The sequence below is a fragment of the Crinia signifera genome, chromosome 6 (assembly GCF_055691185.1).
Source record: "Crinia signifera chromosome 6, ASM5569118v1, whole genome shotgun sequence".
Lineage (NCBI taxonomy): Eukaryota > Metazoa > Chordata > Amphibia > Anura > Myobatrachidae > Crinia > Crinia signifera.
In genome coordinates, this window is record NC_139222.1 from 133,305,815 (window position 1) to 133,324,967 (window position 19,153).

The 19,153-nt window shown below is 40.8% G+C and overlaps 1 protein-coding gene across 1 annotated transcript; it reads right to left on the minus strand.

Moving 5' to 3' along the window:
* Positions 1-1,091: 1,091 nt before the first annotated feature.
* Positions 1,092-17,884, minus strand: LOC146007077 (keratin, type I cytoskeletal 17-like). The gene is made up of 8 exons (XM_083145459.1): positions 17,533-17,884; positions 6,328-6,410; positions 5,428-5,584; positions 4,429-4,587; positions 4,193-4,318; positions 2,959-3,173; positions 2,620-2,654; positions 1,092-1,244 (listed from the first exon to the last, which is right to left on the minus strand). The coding sequence occupies exons 1-8, from the start codon at positions 17,863-17,865 to the stop codon at positions 1,141-1,143; spliced, it is 1,212 nt and encodes a 403-aa protein (XP_083001585.1). The 5' UTR covers positions 17,866-17,884; the 3' UTR covers positions 1,092-1,140.
* Positions 17,885-19,153: the final 1,269 nt, after the last annotated feature.

Consider the following 19,153-nt stretch of genomic DNA (forward strand, 5'->3'; position numbering starts at 1 on the left):
AAATGTATCTACTTTATAATTATAATGGAACACTGTCCAACTATTTCAATTAGCTGGTGACAGGTGAAATCTTCTGCTTTTCTGAAAATGCTTTTATTTTGATCCATAAACCACACAGAAAATCTAGGTGCTCCTGTGTCAATTATAATGAAAAACATCTATTAAAATAATGTATATGTAGATTAAAGGCAATGAGGTGTATTATAGATTATTTATAGGCACATTATACATACAGACATTTTCATTGTTGCGTGTTTTAAGTAATTCATTATTAGGGGCTCAATGTGGTTGCCCAGTATTCTACAAACTCCAAAAGCTGGAAGTTTACAGAGACATTACGCAGGAGCCTAAACGATCTTCAGATGGCATTGGACCTGGAGCCTTAATCCTTCCTATCGGAAGGAGGTCAAGGGTTGCAAAGAAGGATCCCTTGCCCTTCTCTGGCACTTCATCCCCTCTGCAAGTGCACATGCATGAATTCAGTTTGGGATCTTTATCACGGCAGAAGGAATCCTAACAGTCGGGATACTGACAGAGGCATCCTGATGTTTACAGTCCGGGTGGTTCCTGGTGGTATTTTAACCCCATCCCTAACCAATCAATCCGGCAGACTAACCCTTAGGATGCTCCTCCCAGGGCCTGGAGTGCAAAGAACAGGTCCTCCAGCATTGGGTGTTACCTGAGGTAGGAATGCTGTAGCTGGTAGCCCATGCAGCAACTTGTAGTCCTATAGCATCTGCACTATTTTATGTATTACCCATCATCTTACTGCGTAGACCTCTTAGGGATTTGCATCTGCTGTGTTCATGTGACACAGATTAATATTTTGCCTTTACACAGACAAATCAAGTCACTTGGCCTTAGAGATGAGTGCTTGGATAACATGGAACCTGGTTACTGTATTTTTTAAGTCGGCACAGTCATCGCCAATCTACATTCGTGATACTTTTTTTAATTTCAATTTTTTCTTATGCTATTTTTTTTATATCAACATGGTATTTTTTTATGGTAAGTAAATAAACATGAATTGCAGAATAAAGGTTTATTGGATAGTGAAGACATACAGTAAATACTTTACACCTCTTCCCAAGCAGATGGCATGTCATGCAGCATAGACCGTGGCTCTATGTGACATACACATTACAGTTTTAGCTTCTCTTCGGTCTCGTTTACTTTCTTTGACACAATCTTGCCATTAACCACTTCCTCCACGATTGTTGTCACTTTCCTGGTTTTATTTGGCTCTAGAAAGGAAAACAGAGGGATTGTAAAAGCTGCATATTCATTCACACTAATTGTACTGTGCCCAGGGTTGGTCTGGCATCAGGGGTACATGGTTCTAGGGATCAGGTTCCAGACTGTGCACTGTATACTGTATACATATGTTACATTATACTGCAAATGACTATGGTCTTTTTTGTATAGTGCGTTGCGGTTATTAATCTGGTACATTATTATAATTACACTATAGGTATTTATTATATAAAAATGTATGAAGGGGCCCAGTCATATCTTATAGATAACAAAGTCTCTGTGATAGCTAGCCACACCCCCTATATTGCTGAGCACACCCATAACCATGTGCCCCTACCAAAGCACACTCCTCTGGCACTGACTGTGCTTGGCTGTAGTCTCAATTGAACTATGTTAATTTTAACAAATACACATCACAATGTTTGTAGACTACAGCTGTGCTCACCTATCCTGCACTCATGTTATCTGTTCTATGGAGATATAACATATGGAGGACATGTACAACCGCCTGTAGAATAATAAAAGAACTACTAAAGCTGCCACTCTGGTCAACAGGAAGAGGACATTCAGGGGCAGATGTATTATAACCACATGTATCTTTATTGAGGTGAAGTAGGAAGCAGCAGCATCGCGCTGTATAAACATCTCTAATGCCGAAGTGGGTCAAGTGAAAAACCCCTACCTACCAGTGATCGGTGGTAGGACCCCACCACAATTTTTAAGCCTAGTGCAGTGTGTCTCACCCCAGCCGGCTCATTGGGCATGTGCGAGGTCTCGCTATTGTCGCAAGATCTACTGTGCAGCCTAGTCATCAGCCTCCATGAATGGGCAACAACACCTGCTTTTCATATCGGCATGCTAACTATAGCAGCCAGATATAGCAGCCATCTATAGCAGCCAGATAAAGGGGATGCAGTTGATTTGCCGGCGGTCGGGATCCCGGCGGTCGGAATCCCGACACTGGAATCCCGACCGCCGAAATCCCGAAACTTTCTCCCTCCGTGGGTGTCCACGACACCCATAGAGGGAGAATAAAATAGCGTGCCGAGCGTAGCGAGGCACCGGGCCCGCTGCGTGGCGAGCGCAGCGAGCCCGCAAGGGGGGTCGATCCATGTCCCCCCCTTGTCGGGATTTCGGCGGTCGGGATTCCAGTGTCGGGATTCCGACCGCCGGGATCCCGACCGCCGGGAATTCGTATCGGATCCAGATAAAGACAGGGGTGCATAACATAGCACACTTCCCTGCATTAAGGGAGAAGTTGTATCAGGCATAACAGTGCAGAAACCGCTTCTCCCCCCAATGACCTTTCTAACATCTAGCCCCTAGTCTTTAGCTTTACATTAATATACACAATAAAACGCATACCTTTCACAGGGACTGATATCTCTTTATGTTGCCATCTGCAAGAGATAAGCATAATAAAGCATTACATTATATGTACTATTTTTTTGTAAAATACAATTGAGCTAAATGTTTGCATATAATGAATGAAATGTAATAGGATGAGACAATCAGAAAGTGAAAGAAATCCCCAGGGTTTTTTTTAAATCGGCAATCATTTACACTGCAAAATCAAACCGGTTTTACAGTGTAAATGATTGCCACCTTAAAAAAAAAAAAACTGCAGATTTCTTACCAAATCTCTCACTTTTTGATTCTCTCATCCTATTACATTTCACCCATAATGTGCATTATGAAACTTACGCCTCTCCATCAAGTAGTCTGCGGTAAGTCTCAATCTCCCTTTCCAGACGGGTCTTGATGTCCAGAAGAAGTTTATACTCTGCATTCTGACGCTCTAGATCACTGCGGACCTGACTCAACTGTTCTTCCACGTTCCCTACATAGCCCTGTAGTTGTGCCAACTGAGTGCTGTAACAATGCTCTGTCTCAGCCAGGGAGCACTCTAGGGATTTTTTCTGTTATAAGAAGGAGAAAATGGAACACATTTTGTTTATATAATGCGAAATGGAAAACACAGAAAAAACATCTAGATTATTCTAAATCATAGTGAAGTGAAGACACTTTAATCTGCTTTTAATGATTGTCTTTATATTATTCATTATTTAACTTTTATTCATGTTTTAAGGCAATATAAGCATTCACATATATGAGTGCACAAGGATTCATTCAAAAATGAAATACTCCCTGTAAAGCTCTTAATATTATGTTGATGCTATCTAATGATAATATTTAAATACAAAAATAAAGATATTTTTTTATTGGTAATCACCCTCCCCTAGGCAAAAAGCTATTGTAACCCAAGATGACTTCAATATGCTACCACCCACAAATAACATTAATACACCCACATATAACATAAATACTATACCAACACTCAGATAACATTAACACTCTACACACCCTCATACTACACCTTCACTCCTTGCCAGTTACTTATACCCCTTTCACAACGCAAATGTCTGGTTGCACCCGGGATTTGGACATGCATCCATCCTGGGAGCGACCTAGAATTTGCGAGATGAAGCTCACCACAGAGACCCCGGAATAAACCGGGTTGCTGACATCATCAGGAGGTGGAGTGGCAGTTTATCATCGGGAGGCGGGAGAGGAGGTAGCGCTTGAAACTAACCCTGCCTCCTCCCTATAGTGTGAATGGGACCCAGGTCGCTCGCCCTGAGTTATCCATTCACACTGCCAAGCAACCTGGGTACGACCAGGGTAAAACCTTTTAATCCAGGTCAGACTGCCAGGTTGCTGGACCCAGGATTTTTCAAAATGCTCTTTCATACCACACAGTGAACTGGGTCAGACCCAGGTTATTTGTGTGGTGTAAAAGAGGTATCACAAACCCTTAACAGATGATCAAGCTCTGCTCTAAACCTTACCTCTGTGAAAAATGAGGATTAACATCCAATTGAATCTAAGTTTTAAGTAAAAAGCTAGTAGCTATTTCTTCATGTCATATTAACGTTACCATGGCAAGTTGGGCCTGCAATTCAATTTCCAGTTCTTGAAGGGAACGTCGTAGCTCATTCAGTTGAGTCTTGTGGCACTCGACCATCTCATTGCTGTGGGAAATCTCCCTGTTAAGTTCTGTGCTCTAAAAAATATAACAATGAAATGAAATCAATATTTCTATATTAATCCATGCTATTAGGCCAACAAAGAGTCTATAACATGAGGTGACTTATGGCACATTGATGTTGTTACCTTTTCATTGAACCATTCTGCAGCCTTCTGTCTGTTCTGCTCTGCAATTTCTTCATACTGAGATCGCATATTATTCAGAAGTTTGCTGAGTTCTACTCCTGGGGCAGCGTTCATTTCCACATTTACATCGGACCTTTCTCCCCTCAGAGCATTCATTTCCTAATATTATACATGGAGACATTTTGGATCAAGTTTGGACAATGTTCTTCTGGATGAATTACACATAGTACAATAAATGAATGGAAAATATACATGTGAGGATAGAGATGAGCTAAATATTTAAATCTGATCTATGTAGTTTCTTCACTGGGCTACACACTTTGGTAATGGCCTGTCTTCCAGAAGAATTTGGTGTTAACTACTTAATATGTCAGTAATGCTCAGTAATTGGGATTTTCTTATGATTGAAATAGGTTAAGACAATTATTTAGAACATGTCCAACACAATAAACAAGTAAACATTCGAACATTGGCAGATATATTGGGTCATTGATGATCAATCCACCATGATCATTGTAATTCTCCGTTATCCTGATCTCTGCAACCACAGCAGGTGCCAGGTTTTTAGGCACCAAAAGCAAAGCTTCAGCTTCCACTCCACCACACATGCACCAAGACCGACCAGAAACTCGTATAAAATGTGGAGGTAGCATCTTAGAAGTGCAGTACCTGCCATTTGCAATAACAACAAATATGCCTCTCTAAGAGTCATCCTTAATTTTGTAATAGTCAATCTCAGGGGTGCCCCCAAATTCTGGCGCCTTTAGGCAGCTATTTAAAGCTGCCTCATTGCAGAGCCAGTGGCTGCTAATCTCTGCAGCTACATGGTGGTGGTGGTGGTGGTGGGGGGGGGGGGGGGGGGTCACTGGGCTTCTGATCAGCAGTGATTGCTTCCTGGCACTGGGAAAGGGTACCAGGAAGCAAAAGGACTGGAAGTACCTCTACCAGCAGCCGCAGCCACACAGTGGGCATTTCTGACAGGTCACCAAAACAAATTACCGCTTCATGGTTCCTCTTCAGACATTCAATCTCTTCTTTAAGACTCTCGAGCTGTGGTCCCAGAGCAGACTTAGCAAAATTCAGTTCATCCAACAGTCTGCGCAGGCCACAAATGTCTGACTCAACGCTTTGGTACAAGCACACTTCATTCTCATATCTGAAACAAGACAATTCATGTTAAGTGTATAGTGTTTATCATATCTCCACAAGCTAACACAATCTGAGTGGGGCTTATTTATAATAAGATAATATTGCTCATGCTTTCATTGTTGTGATAAACAGTACCATAGTTAAAATAAGTTTTTTTTACCAAAATAGTTTTAGGAAACTTATTTCTCTTCTGCTTGTTTGATCACACACAGTTTATATTATACAAAACATTTTTTTTCATATGCTGTCTTCAGTTTGTCAATGGCCTCAATTTAAAACCACAATGAAAAGATGCATATATTTTTAATGTTCTGTTAATATAGTAATATAATTGAATAGCACTATTTTGTAGTGCTATTCAATTATATTACTATATTAACAGTACATTAAAAATATATACATATATTCATGCACTATACTATGGATGGCTGGCAGTGGTCAGAAGAACGACAACAGCATCCCAATAGTCAGAATCCCAACAAGGGCTGTGTAAGTATTCTTATTCTATCTCTCTACCCCTACTAAACTACCAGCCAATCAGCTCCTATCACAAAGACTGTGTTTGAAAAATGACAACTGTGTTTGAAAAATGACAGGAACATGTTTGTTCAATATTTTACCACTCTCCAAGCTTTGATACATCTCTTCTAGTGTAAATGTTTATTCTGTGTACTGTGATTGCATGTTCAGCCAAGTTACTGTCACAGAACATGGCAGATGCGTACACGGAATTAGATTGTCTCTACTCACTTAATCCTGAAGTCCTCTGCTGCCAGCTTGGCATTGTCAATCTGAAGCACGATCTTCGCATTTTCACAGCTTTCAACTAAAATCTGTGGTGAGAAATGGTATGTAAACTCATTATACAGAAAGATCAAAGTAAAAGTAAATAATACCTGCTGTTAGGCAATGTTGTTATACATAGTACAGTGTTTCCTTACGAGCTTACTAAGGAGCTCTGATGAAAGATTTAACGAAGAGGGAATGCCAAGAACAATTCAAGGAAAAGACAGAACATTTTAAAAACCTTGGTGGGGGGGGGGGTGGGGGGGGGGGGTTTGGTATATTTTTCCGTTGTATTCAGAATGATGGAGAACGCCCTAATCCATACAACACAAAGTTCTAAACATTTTGTATAATAGAAGATATACCTGAATTTGAAGACTGTCACCCAATACATTATTTTAGGATATTTTTAAATAAATAAATTAAATAAATAAATATATCTCATCTCTTGACAATATCCATATTTTAAGCTGTCTAAAAAAAATATATAGTTATATATATATATATATATATATATATTTTTTTACCCAATAGTGGTATGGCGCCTATAGTAAAGTCCAAATGCAAAGTTTGCAAATTCCGTGTCCAGTGAAGTAATACAGATGGTCTTTTCCAATATTTTTGTTTATTATTCTTCACAGGATAGTTGGATAAAAACGCTTGTAGCCAATCCCAACGCGTTTCGTCTCACAGAGACTTCATCAGGGGAATTATACAATAATCTACAAGTATAAAATATTACTTGTAGATTATTGTATAATTCCCCTGATGAAGTCTCTGTGAGACGAAACGCAACAAAAATATTGGAAAAGACCATCTGTATTACTTCACTGGACACGGAATTTGCAAACTTTGCATTTGGACTTTACTATAGGCGCCATACCACTATTGGGTAAAAACATTGGGTATTGTACGTTCCCTATTCCTCAGGGAACTTAGTGGTGAGGCTGCCATACATACAAATATCTATCACTTTGTAAAAATATTTTGTCAAATAGGCTCTAGCGCGAATTGGAATATTGGGGATACATATATATATATATATATATATATATATATATATCACATGGCACTTGAGATGGAAATCTTCAAAATAATAATAGACATTATGTAAGATAAAAAGACAAGACATGATCATCTTGGTATAAAATATATCATTCTTTATGCTACAAAGTCATAACATTTGTTTTATAAGTAATGTACTGTATGTATGTATGCATGTATGTATGTTATGAATGGCATCCTAGGATCCAGTGGGGTGGCCAATATTTTGTGGGTCACATAGCTACATTTTGAAGGGTCACCTGCCCCAGTGCTTGTAGAAAGACCCCTCTCCGCAGCTGATGTTATGCCCCATAATTCATTCATTCTCTACTTCATTTTCTGAACCACAGTAATGCCCTAGTTCAATTTATGTCACATTGTAGGGCTGCCAGTACACATTATGCAATACAGAACCCCCAGGTAACATTATGGCATACATGGTCCTCAGTTAATATTATTTCCCATTACAGTTCCTCCAGTTCATATTATGCCACACTATAGTGCCTCCATTTTATATTGTGCCACAGTACAGTGTCCTACTTCACATTATGCAACATTATATTGCACTCCAGTTCATTGTATCACACATTACACAGATTAGGTCCAGGGGCATACCTATATATTGTAGGCCCCAAGGCCTATGCTCTACCCAATGGTAAAGCTATATATAACACATGTATCTTTAACAGGGAAGCTGGGCCCCAGAGCAGGTGCACTCCCTGCTCCTATTGGTAGCTACGCCCTTGCTAGGATCTCCTATGTCAAATGAAAAACACATAAATGTATCCTTAACTCAATAATCCAATTTCTAACCCTCCTTTTTGAATCACACCATAATATTAAAGATGTTTAATCAAGAGCATAGATCAGTATGTATAGTAAGTTGCAGACCGGACTTAACTGTAACCCCAGTCTTTAGTCCAAGCTCAGTAATAAACATAGATTCATACTCTAAATTTAACTATGGCTTTAAAAAAGCCTTGTTCTCAAATCCCATGACCTAATAAGTTATCAAGTCTGTAATACAGTATAATTACTCTAAATGCTATATTTGTATTGTACAGTACTATTTTGGTAATAAAACTTGGGAGTAAATAGTTATAATGGGGCACTGTTGAAAGCTAAACATTATGATTAGGCTGCATCAATCTTTATCTAGGATCCATTAATGTTTTATAATAGTCCTGAATCTACTTTCAGTTGTAGAGCACTAGATAATATGCTTCAATAATCAATGTGTGTTTTTGGCGTTCCCCGTCCACTAATGTTTTAAATGACAGCCAGTAAATTGTAATTATTATGAACCATGAGAAGTATTAGTGAAACAATCTATAAGAACAGTATAGTGTAATATCAACACACTATGATGTACAGTACTACTAGCATATTCCTATAATTTTAAGAAAGGTAAGCAAATATTGCTTAAACGTGTTTAGAGTGATCTCATACTGTATGTTCTGAAGGAGTCAAATATTTCCTTGGGTCAATAACAATTGATTAATAATACATATACATTTGTGCTAAATATAATTGTCCCTTTAACCCCTTCCCGACATTTGACGTACATTTACGTCATGGTCGGGAAGCACTTCCCGACACATGGCGTAAATGTACGTCATGGATTTAAACTGTCACCGCGTCTATAGACGCGGTGACAGTTTCAACATGTCTGCTGTCCCTGACAGCAGACATGTCCGTGCATGCCCAGGGGGGGCTGCGATGCCGCCCCCCCGTCGGCGATCGCTGTGATTGGCTGTTCAGTATGAACAGCCATTCACAGCGTTTTCCTGTGTCACCGGCGAATAACGTTCGCCGGTGACACGGGATCGGAGGTGATTGGTGCTGTAAAGTACAGCACCAATCACCGCGGGGTGTAAGGGTGACACTGGTGTCACCCCACCTCACCCCGCCCGCCCCCAAAGGCCGTGATTGGTCCGTCGGACCGACGGACCAATCACAGCCATGGAGGGGGGTTTAAACTAACGGTGACTGCACTGCAGACGCCATTCCGGTCTGGAATAGCGTGCAGTGCGGTCACCGTGCCCACCTGCCGCCATATACTGACCAGAACCTTGCTCCATACTTACCTGATCACTGCTTCATCACTGCTTGATCACTGCTTGATCTGTGCTTGTAGTGTGCTGGATGCTTCCTGGATCCTGTTGCTACTTGTGCCTTCCTGTGCTGTGAAATTGTGCTGCTGCAGTGTAATAGCTAGATAGAGAGATAGATAGAGAGAGATAGAGAGATAGAGAGAGATAGAGAGAGATAGAGAGAGAGAGATAGTGTCAGAGAGTGCTATATTTTGTGCTGCTGCAGTGTGATATAGTTATAGATAGAGAGAGAGAGATAGAGAGATAGAGAGAGATAGAGAGAGAGAGATAGATAGAGAGGCCTAGTGACAGAGTGCTATATTTTGTGCTGCTGCAGTGTGATAGTTATAGAGAGATAGAGAGAGATAGAGAGAGAGAGAGAGATAGAGAGAGATAGTGACAGATTGTGCTATATATTTTTTATATAACTGACTGCTGCCCCCTCCTTTTGTGCTGATCAGTATAAATTAACTGATCAGCAACTTTTTGGGGGCGCAGGTTTTTTTTTATATATAGATATACCTGTCAGTGCTGCTGCTGCAGTGTCATAGAGTGATAGATAGTGAGAGATAGAGAGATAGAGAGAGATAGTGACAGAGAGTGATAGAGAGTGCTAAATTTTGTGTCTGCTGCCCCCGCCTTTTGTGCTGATCACTATATCTGAGGTGATCAGCAACTTTTTTGGGGGTACAGAGGTTTTTTTTTTTTTATATATACCTGTCAGTTGCACTGTCAGTTGCACCAAAGGTTGTGCACCTGCTGCACCTCACTGGTAATCAGTGTCGCATCACTGATCACCTTTTTTTTTTTTTGTGAGTGCTGTGGGGTCTTTTTTTAATTTTTTTTTTACACACACTGTGATTTTGTGGGTGTCCTGTGGCCACTGTGCGCTGATCAGTGACGTACATCACTGATCAGCTTTTTCGGCACAGGGTTGATCTATTTTTTTTTTTTTTTTGATCAAATTCCTGTTGCCTTTGAGCGCTGTTCAGTGACAGACGTTACTGACCAACATCTGTGCTAAATTTTTGGCGCAGGACCTTTTTTTTTTTTTTTTTTTAACCCCTTCAATTTTTTATTTTTAACCCCTTCATTTTTTTTTTTTTTTATTGGTATAAAGTATTTTTTTTTTCTGCACTACATACACACTACACACTACATACCCCCCGGGTTGAAATAAAGTTTGTACCCCCCCCCCTACACTATACACGTGTTGAAACATTTCACTACCAGTAACACAAAAATAAAAATGGCATCCCAAATGTCCTCCCAAATGTCCTCCCAAATGTCCTCCCAGTCATCCAGGAGAATGTATTCAGTGGAGGAGGCATATGCCATGCTTGCCTCTGACTCTGACACAGCCAGTGATGCAAGCGGGGAATTTGAAGGATTCGTCTTAAGCTCCTCTTCCTCCTCTGGTGATGAGGGACCCCCTCAAAGACGCCCCCGTAGAGCAGCTGAGACCCCCCCCAACAATTGATCTCGTATGGACCCCACCACCAGACAATTTTGAGCCCCAGGTTCCTGAGTTTTTGGCCATGCCAGGAATCCAATTTGATTCCACAGGTCTCAGAGAAATTGACTTTTTCAAATTATTTTTCTCTGATGATTTTATAAATTTAATGGTGGACCAAACTAATTTATATGCCCAGCAGTTTATTGCTCAAAACCCCACGTCATCATTTGCTAGGTGGACCCCTGTAGATGCAGTAGAGATGATGACGTTTTGGGGTCTGGTGTTTCATATGGGCATAGTAAAAAAGCCAGAAATTAGGCAATATTGGAGTACAGATGTTCTGTACAGTACTCCATTTTACCGTATGGCCATGACCCGGACTCGATTTGAGACAATTCTTAAATTTATACATTACACCGATAATGCACAGTGCCCACCCAGAGATGATCCCACCTTTGACCGGCTATTCAAAGTCAGGCCGGTCATTGATCATTTCAGTGCCAAATTTGAAGAGGTGTACATCCCTGAAAAATTTATTTGTATCGACGAGTCCCTTATACATTTTAAAGGAAGGGTTAAATTCCGCCAGTACCTTCCCAGTAAGAGGGCAAGGTATGGCATAAAAATGTATAAACTGTGTGAAAGCACCTCAGGGTACACCCACAGGTTTAGGGTTTATGAAGGGAAGGATTCAAGAATTGAACCGCCAGAATGCCCCCCTCCCTCGTAGGTGTTAGTGGGAAAATTGTCTGGGATTTAGTGCACCCCTTCCTGGATAAAGGTTATCACCTCTATGTGGATAACTTTTACACTAGCATCCCCCTGTTTAAGGCCCTTGGTTCAAGAGGTACAGCAGCTTGCGGTACTGTGCGCAAGAACCAAAGAGGCCTCCCAAAAACGCACATTGCCCAAGTAATGAGAAGGGGTGAAAGCAGGGGAATATGCAACGAAAATATGTTGTTGGTCAAATATAAGGACAAGAGGGATGTCCTTATACTGACAACAATTCACGGAGACAGTACCACCTCCGTCCCTGTACGAGGTACCAGTACCCACACCTCAAAACCTAATTGTATCCTGGATTACAATAGGTACATGGGCGGAGTGGATCTTTCAGATCAGGTACTGAAGCCGTACAGTGCCCTGCGGAAAACAAAAATCTGGTACAAGAAGGTGGCCGTGTATATCATCCAGATGGCACTGTATAACGCTTACGTGCTATTCCGTTCTACCGGCCAGAGGGGGACATTTATGCACTTTCAAGAGGAAGTCATAAAGGGCCTAATATTTGGGAACCAGCAGGCAGAGGGCCCCAGTACTTCTAGTACTGGCCCCCGTATTGTACCAGGGCAGCATTTTCCTGATGAAATCCCCTCCACTGGAAAAAAGGGCAGGACACAAAAAAGGTGCAAAGTTTGCTATAAAAAGGGAATAAGAAAGCAAACTATTTTCCAGTGTGACACTTGCCCCGACAAACCCGGCCTATGTATAAAGGAGTGTTTTAAAATATACCACACATCTATGGAATATTAGGTTCATAATTTCACCGTGCTTCGGGGGTCTTGCTAATGCCACATAGCACCCACCATTCATTCCACCAGAATCTGAGCCGCAAAATCCAAAAATCACTCCTTCCCTTCTGAGTCCTGCCATGCACCCAACTGGTATTTTTTGGTCACATGTGAGGCATTGCCGTACTTGGGAGATATTGGGGCACAGATTTTGGGGTGCTTTTTCTCCTTCATTCCTTGTGAAAATGAAAAATTTTGAGCCAGAACTGCATTTTTGTGTAAAAAAATGTAATTTTTCATGTTCACTGCCCAGTTTTATCAAAATTGGTGAAACCCCTGGGGGTTTGAAATGTACACTATACCCCTAGATGAATTCCCTGAGGGGTGTAGTTTGCAAAATGGGGTCACTTGTGGGGGGGTTCCACTGTATTGGTGCTTTGGGGGTCTTGCTAATGCGACATAGCACCCACCATCATTCCACCAGAATTTGTGCTGCAAACTCCAAATATCACTCCTTCCCTTCTGAGTCCTGCCACTTTTTGGTCACACATGAGGCATTGCCGTACTCGGGAGAAATTGGGGCACAGATTTTGGGGTGCTTTGTCTCCTTCATTCCTTCTGAAAATGAAAAATTTTGAGCCAGAACTGCATTTTTGTGTAAAAAAATGTAATTTTTCATTTTCACTGCCCACTTGTATCAAAATTGGTGAAACCCCTGGGGGTTTGAAATGTACACTATACCCCTAGATGAATTCCCTGAGGGGTGTACTTCGCAAAATGGGGTGACTTGTGGGGGGGTTCCACTGTATTGGTGCAACATAGCACCCACCATTCATTCCACCAAAATCTGTGCTGCAAAATCCAAAAATCACTCCTTCCCTTCTGAGTCCTGCCATGCACCCAACTGGTATTTTTTGGTCACATGTGAGGCATTGCCGTACTCGGGAGAAATTGGGGCACAGATTTTGGGGTGCTTTTTCTCCTTCATACCTTCTGAAAATGAAAAATTTTGAGCCAGAACTGCATTTTTGTGTAAAAAAATGTAATTTTTCATGTTCACTGCCCACTTGTATCAAAATTGGTGAAACCCCTGGGGGTTTGAAATGTACACTATACCCCTAGATGAATTCCCTGAGGGGTGTAGTTTGCAAAATGGGGTCACTTGTGGGGGGGTTCCACTGTCTTGGTGCTTGGGGGGTCTTGCTAATGCGACATAGCACCCACCAAAATTCCACCAGAATCTGAGCTGCAAAATCCAAAAATCACTCCTTCCCTTCTGAGTCCTGCCATGCACCCAACTGGTATTTTTTGTTCACATGTGAGGCATTGCCGTACTCGGGAGAAATTGGGGCACAGATTTTGGGGTGCTTTTTCTCCTTCATACCTTCTGAAAATGAAAAATTTTGAGCCAGAACTGCATTTTTGTGTAAAAAAATGTAATTTTTCATGTTCACTGCCCACTTGTATCAAAATTGGTGAAACCCCTGGGGGTTTGAAATGTACACTATACCCCTAGATGAATTCCCTGAGGGGTGTAGTTTGCAAAATGGGGTCACTTGTGGGGGGGTTCCACTGTATTGGTGCTTTGGGGGTCTTGCTAATGCGACATAGCACCCACCAAAATTCCACCAGAATCTGAGCTGCAAAATCCAAAAATCACTCCTTCCCTTCTGAGTCCTGCCATGCACCCAACTGGTATTTTTTGGTCACATGTGAGGCATTGCCGTACTCGGGAGAAATTGGGGCACAGATTTTGGGGTGCTTTTTCTCCTTCATACCTTCTGAAAATGAAAAATTTTGAGCCAGAACTGCATTTTTGTGTAAAAAAATTTAATTTTTCATGTTCACTGCCCACTTGTATCAAAATTGGTGAAACCCCTGGGGGTTTGAAATGTACACTATACCCCTAGATGAATTCCCTGAGGGGTGTAGTTTGCAAAATGGGGTCACTTGTGGGGGGTTTCCACTGTATTGGTGCTTTGGGGGTCTTGCTAATGCGACATAGCACCCACCAAAATTCCACCAGAATCTGAGCTGCAAAATCCAAAAATCACTCCTTCCCTTCTGAGTCCTGCCATGCACCCAACTGGTATTTTTTGTTCACATGTGAGGCATTGCCGTACTCGGGAGAAATTGGGGCACAGATTTTGGGGTGCTTTTTCTCCTTCATACCTTCTGAAAATGAAAAATTTTGAGCCAGAACTGCATTTTTGTGTAAAAAAATGTAATTTTTCATGTTCACTGCCCACTTGTATCAAAATTGGTGAAACCCCTGGGGGTTTGAAATGTACACTATACCCCTAGATGAATTCCCTGAGGGGTGTAGTTTGCAAAATGGGGTCACTTGTGGGGGGGTTCCACTGTATTGGTGCTTTGGGGGTCTTGCTAATGCGACATAGCACCCACCAAAATTCCACCAGAATCTGAGCTGCAAAATCCAAAAATCACTCCTTCCCTTCTGAGTCCTGCCATGCACCCAACTGGTATTTTTTGGTCACATATGAGGCATTGCCGTACTCGGGAGAAATTGGGGCACAGATTTTGGGGTGCTTTTTCTCCTTCATACCTTCTGAAAATGAAAAATTTTGAGCCAGAACTGCATTTTTGTGTAAAAAAATGTAATTTTTCATTTTCACTGCCCACTTGTATCAAAATTGGTGAAACCCCTGGGGGTTTGAAATGTACACTATACCCCTAGATGAATTCCCTGAGGGGTGTACTTTGCAAAATGGGGTGACTTGTGGGGGGGTTCCACTGTATTGGTGCAACATAGCACCCACCATTCATTCCACCAAAATCTGTGCTGCAAAATCCAAAAATCACTCCTTCCCTTCTGAGTCCTGCCATGCACCCAACTGGTATTTTTTGTTCACATGTGAGGCATTGCCGTACTCGGGAGAAATTGGGGCACAGATTTTGGGGTGCTTTTTCTCCTTCATACCTTCTGAAAATGAAAAATTTTGAGCCAGAACTGCATTTTTGTGTAAAAAAATGTAATTTTTCATTTTCACTGCCCACTTGTATCAAAATTGGTGAAACCCCTGGGGGTTTGAAATGTACACTATACCCCTAGATGAATTCCCTGAGGGGTGTAGTTTGCAAAATGGGGTCACTTGTGGGGGGGTTCCACTGTATTGGTGCTTGGGGGGTCTTGCTAATGCGACATAGCACCCACCAAAATTCCACCAGAATCTGAGCTGCAAAATCCAAAAATCACTCCTTCCCTTCTGAGTCCTGCCATGCACCCAACTGGTATTTTTTGGTCACATGTGAGGCATTGCGGTACTCGGGAGAAATTGGGGCACAGATTTTGGGGTGCTTTGTCTCCTTCATTCCTTGTGAAAATGAAAAATTTTGAGCCAGAACTGCATTTTTGTGTAAAAAATGTAATTTTTCATTTTCACTGCCCAGTTGTATCAAAATTGGTGAAACCCCTGGGGGTTTGAAATGTACACTATACCCCTAGATGAATTCCCTGAGGGGTGTAGTTTGCAAAATGGGGTAACTTGTGGGGGGGTTCCTAAATTTTAGCATCTTATGGTGCCTAGAAACCTACATGGTGCCTAAAAAATAATCTCATAAAAAGGAGGCTCCAAAATCAAGTAGGTGCTCCTTCTATTATGAAGCCTGTGTTTTGGTCAACGTGCACACTAGGGCCACATATAGGATATTTTTGAAAACAAAAGAATTGGGGGAATCAATTTTTAGTCACATTTCTCTAGTAAAATGTACTGTGTTCCTTAGAAAAATGTATTAAAATTGCAAATCTGCAAAAAAAATGAAATTTTGAAATTTCACCTACACTTTGTTTTAATTCCTGTGAAACACCTAAAGGGTTAACAAACTTCCAAAATGCTGTTTTGAATACTGTGAGGGGTGCAGTTTTTGAAATGGCATCATTTATGGGGGTGTCTCACATACAAGTCCCTCAAAGTCATATCAGAACTGAACTGGTCCCTAAAAAAATCAGTGTTTGAAATTTTCTTGAAAATTTGAGAATTTGCTATTCATATTGTAAGCCTCCTAGTGTCCAAAAAAATTAAAAGGAAGTTGAAATAATGATGGAAACATAAAGTAGACATATGGTCTATGTTAGTTATTAACTATTTTGAGTGGTATGATTATTTGTCTCACAAGCAGAAAATTTAACATTTTGCAAATCGCTAAATTTTCCATTTTTTCACGACATTTTGGTATTTTTCACAAAAAAACACAGACTGTATCGACCCAAATTTACCACTAATTTGAAGTACAATGTGTCACGAAAAAACAATCTCAAAATCACTGGGATAAGTAAAAGCAAAAAAAAGTTATCCCCACTTAAGTGAGACATGTCAGATTTGAAAAAAATGGCTCTGTCAGGAACGCAAAAACTAGCTCTGTCAGGAAGGGGTTAAATGAAGTGGCTTAAACAGATGAAGATTTGACATCTTTAAAATACACTGCATAGTAAATTCAGCCCTATCTCTTCAGGGGCTACAGTATACATTATGTGAAAATGATATCCAGGAGCAGAGTGCATTCATGTGAATTTCTATTACCATGTACCGTATTTAAATAAGTAATTGATGCTTCCACTTAAGAGAGACAAATAATGGAACATACAGTCTATTAACATTGGCAAGATATTGAACTTCTAACCTAAGGCCTAAGAGGTATGAGTGAATCATTGTTTATCTGCAAGCACTGTGACTGAATGAATGAGCCCTGACATCTGTCACTGCTAACTGGTGAATGCCTTTAGATCTATTCTGTCACCTGGAATATGGATAACAGCCAATTAGAAGATAAAGATGACATTTCTATGTATTATACTATGAAATTGTTATATTCTTTTAGCAGTGTACTTTCCTTCTATAAAATGCCGAATGAACAGACTGAATTTTCAGGGGTAAATTTACTAAGATGGGAGATCTATTGAAGAGTACTAATTATTTATTTAATTAAATTGACCCCTCAGTGAGCAGCTCCCAGTGGTGGAAAAGCTAATGGCAGCGCTTAATACAAACTGCCGGTTCCGCTGTTTATTATGTGGCATTATTATTATTATCATTTTTTCACCCACCTTGTGTTTGAGGTCCTCAATGATGTGGAAGTAAGGACTGTAGTCCTCTATTTTTGGCTGATGTTTTATATACCACTCCTTGATCTTTGATTCAAGGTCTGCATTGGCATCTTCAAGGGCCTTCACTTTGTCCAGATAGGAAGCCAGTCTGATGTTGAGGTTTTGCATGGTCTCCTTTTCTCCTCCATGCAGGAGCCCATCATTTGCACTATAGCTCCCAGCTGAAAAGTGCTCAGATCCAATGGCCAGGTCCCCAGCTAGACTGCTGATTCGGTGGCTGCTGACACTGCCGCTTACTGATCTTACTGATCCACTTTTCCAGTGACAAGACATGGTATAAAATCACAGGAGCGGCCCCTTTAAACTTCAAGTGGAAATGTTTTAGTGGCTCACACAAAACTGCACAACTACAACATACTGTACATATATTCCCTATATATATATACACACAAGTTACTGAGATGGGTGTAGTAGTAGAGTTTTTACTATAAAACAACAAGTAAATCCTGGATGGATTATTACAAATTGCACACTTAAAAAAAAACCATATATCCACTTTTTCATAGCTGTGACTGTGTCTATCATTTTTATTGCTGCAGGTGAGATTTGTGGTGTTGAAAAACAACCAACAATCACTCACGTAAATAATAATTATTATTTGCATTAATATATTTTTATATGGCAGCTTTTTAGTGAGATGTGCAACTGATATTTTAAGGATTATTGTCATCATTGTCGTCATTGATAATACACTAGACTTATCCTGCATTAAAATAACATTTTTATTTCTGCATTTCATATGTTAACACCAGACTGCTTCCTCATATGGTCACAATGCAGCAATACTTCCCACATATTAAAGTATGTGTAAAAAGTGCCTCCACTTGCCAACTTTAATGTGTCCCTAACTGCTTTCACATCGCAAACCCTGCTCTAATACGGTATTTAAAAATGTTTCTGAAATGGGCCTGAGCAAGCTAAACCCCTTTCACATAGCATGGTGGACCTGGTTTATTACTGGGTTATTACTGGGTTGGTGCCTTTCACACTGAACCCGGTTCACCCATACAAAACAGTGTAATGTCATTTGTAACGGACTTTTATGGCTCACAAATTTGTATTATAGCTAAAAATAAACCTGTTCGTTGATGTTTATGTACTGTGCCAATTACAAATGTTTTTATTTATTAGATAATCCTTTACAGTGCCAGTGATTTGCCTGGCAATGTCTGCCTCCCCTCTTATTCTAAGCAACTCCCTCCCCTCCTCATCAGTCCATGTTGCCATAACTATATATTCTGTAGTGTAGAAATATGCCAACAATGCTTCCCCACTACTTCAAATGCTATTTCTCTTGTTTCCTGTTTGAGAATAGTGTTATTTGGCAGGGAGACAGCCTATCACCTTCTTTTGCAGAGAAATGTGTTCAAAATACCGGGTCTGAGGCTTTCACACTGAAAAAGTAATCGCCTTTGTACCTTCTTTTAACATGGTTTGAATTACTGGACCTCCGGGCTGCAGCTCCGCGGAGGAGGAGATGGGGAAGCAGGAGCCGGGTTACGGTAAGTCAATTGAGGAGGGGGAAGGGGGCCCTGGGCCCAGACTGGAAATTAATCCTGGG